The sequence below is a fragment of the Laccaria bicolor genome, genomic scaffold, assembly GCF_000143565.1.
Source record: "Laccaria bicolor S238N-H82 LACBIscaffold_756 genomic scaffold, whole genome shotgun sequence".
Classification (NCBI taxonomy): domain Eukaryota; kingdom Fungi; phylum Basidiomycota; class Agaricomycetes; order Agaricales; family Hydnangiaceae; genus Laccaria; species Laccaria bicolor.
The window spans coordinates 322-2112 of NW_001890477.1; the positions used below are offsets into that span (position 1 = coordinate 322).

The 1791-nt window shown below is 48.5% G+C and overlaps 1 protein-coding gene across 1 annotated transcript; it reads left to right on the forward strand.

The window, feature by feature from the left end:
* Window positions 1-502: 502 nt before the first annotated feature.
* LACBIDRAFT_316552 (uncharacterized protein) lies at window positions 503-1161 on the forward strand (the record flags this gene model as incomplete). Its single annotated transcript, XM_001891295.1, has 5 exons — window positions 503-520; window positions 588-642; window positions 680-690; window positions 748-903; window positions 960-1161. The coding sequence occupies exon 5, from the start codon at window positions 1009-1011 to the stop codon at window positions 1159-1161; it is 153 nt and encodes a 50-aa protein (XP_001891330.1). The 5' UTR covers window positions 503-520; window positions 588-642; window positions 680-690; window positions 748-903; window positions 960-1008.
* Between the last annotated feature and the right edge of the window lie 630 nt (window positions 1162-1791).

The following is a 1791-nucleotide window of genomic DNA, read 5'->3' on the forward strand; positions in this document are numbered from 1 at the left end:
TCTTTTGACTTCTGGGGAAAAGGCAGACCGATTATGGTTATGGTTAATGCCCCTGGGCATCAAAAAACCAGACCGAACCGGACTTTCAAACACTAATGGCTGAAGTGGTGACAGCTTCCCATTATATTTCTGAACTGCTAAAAATGCAATTAGCTTTCGATTTTAAACCGGCGCAGTGCATATCCGTTTGTTGTGTCGAGGACAGCGCCAGCATTTCGGTGAATGGTGGGGGAAGGAGAACGGTGAGGGCAACATCGGACGATACTCACCTCTGATTACAGAAATTAGTTCAAATTGGTGGGGAACGAGAACGGCGTAATAAACGCACCTTATACAAACGAAGCCCGCTGGCTCTGCCATTCCTACACCATGACACCCTGAACGTGTAGTGGCCACAGAGCAAGTGTAAGATGCTGGATTTTCGAAGTGAAGCTTTGGTGAAGCATCTCCACCACGAACTTGTTCTGCTCCATGTTCAACTGGGGTCTAAATGGAATACGCGTGGTTCCGTCTCGTTTACATAAGGTGGGTGTCTGATTGACATTATTGTCCTTGACCACCACCCTCATCTACGCGTCATCTTTTCCAGCTCGTTACTTATAATTACCGCGTCTCGTCTACGGACTCGAGGTTACTTGTACAAGGCCTAAGGCCTAAAAATTGATATCGATTATCTTTCGGATTCGTAAGGTTCGTCCATGGCGTATCGTCTTCTAAGCACTAGTTTTCTGACAATGCATTCGTCAGTGTCATGCCATCCCCCCAGGCTCTATTCACGCACATCAGGGATACGTTCAGGTCCCTTCGACAATGGGCTGAGAACGACTTGTGAATTGAGTTTTTGATGAGGCACAGAGCAGAAGGTAGTTGTGCAGGAGGGGTCAAGACGGTGTTGTATCTCAGGTACGAGTGCTAATTCCTCAACAACCTTGTCTCTACTAAGACACCTGTACCTCCAGAACCGACGTCGAGGGCGGTTTACTAGCCCACTGAATCTCCAGCCCGCCCATGCTCTGTATTGACGCTGTCGTATCGATCAGCACATGTTCCACGTTCAACACACATTCTAGGCCGACACAGCGTCGCCAATTGTTCACTTCAACAACAAGATCCGACGTATTCAATTTTTCCATGATCTTGCAAACCTCTCGCGCCGTCTAATCAATCTCGAGGCCTTCTTACTGTGAACGAGATGCCTTCGTCTTACCCTTCGAAGCTTCAAGTTCTGATTGTGTAGAGACGTCTATGTATGCTGTTCTTTGCCTCCGATTTCTCGATGACAAGTTAACGGGTTGCGTTTCATAGGCTTCATGACATGGCAGTCGGGCCTTTCCTCCAAGGCATCAACGTCATACTTGCGAGAATGCCGTCCGACGTCTGCCGGAGCTGATGAGCCAACATCGATGTGAGAGGTACTTGTATATCGTTCGTCGTGATTACCCGTCAGACTAACCAAGCTCTTAGCGGCGACAGACAGCAAAACGCCCAGTGCGCAGAGGATAAACATCACCGTGTACATTTCAGAGAGTGCGAGTGGAGGAGGGCCATAACAGCCCTAACTACGAGGAGCAGTTCGGTCGAAGGGGGTGATCGTGTATAGGGTAGTATATAGACGTAGGCACTACTTTTCGTAAAGTAATGACGAGGATACCAGTCAGAAAGGAGACCGGACGGAATGGTACAATGGGTCGTGACAGAAGAGCAGTGTACGTTTGAACTCTTGAAGGGGTACCTTACTTCCCCAACATCTCCCAAANCCCAAGTTCAAACGCTCCTCAANCTCCAATCAGG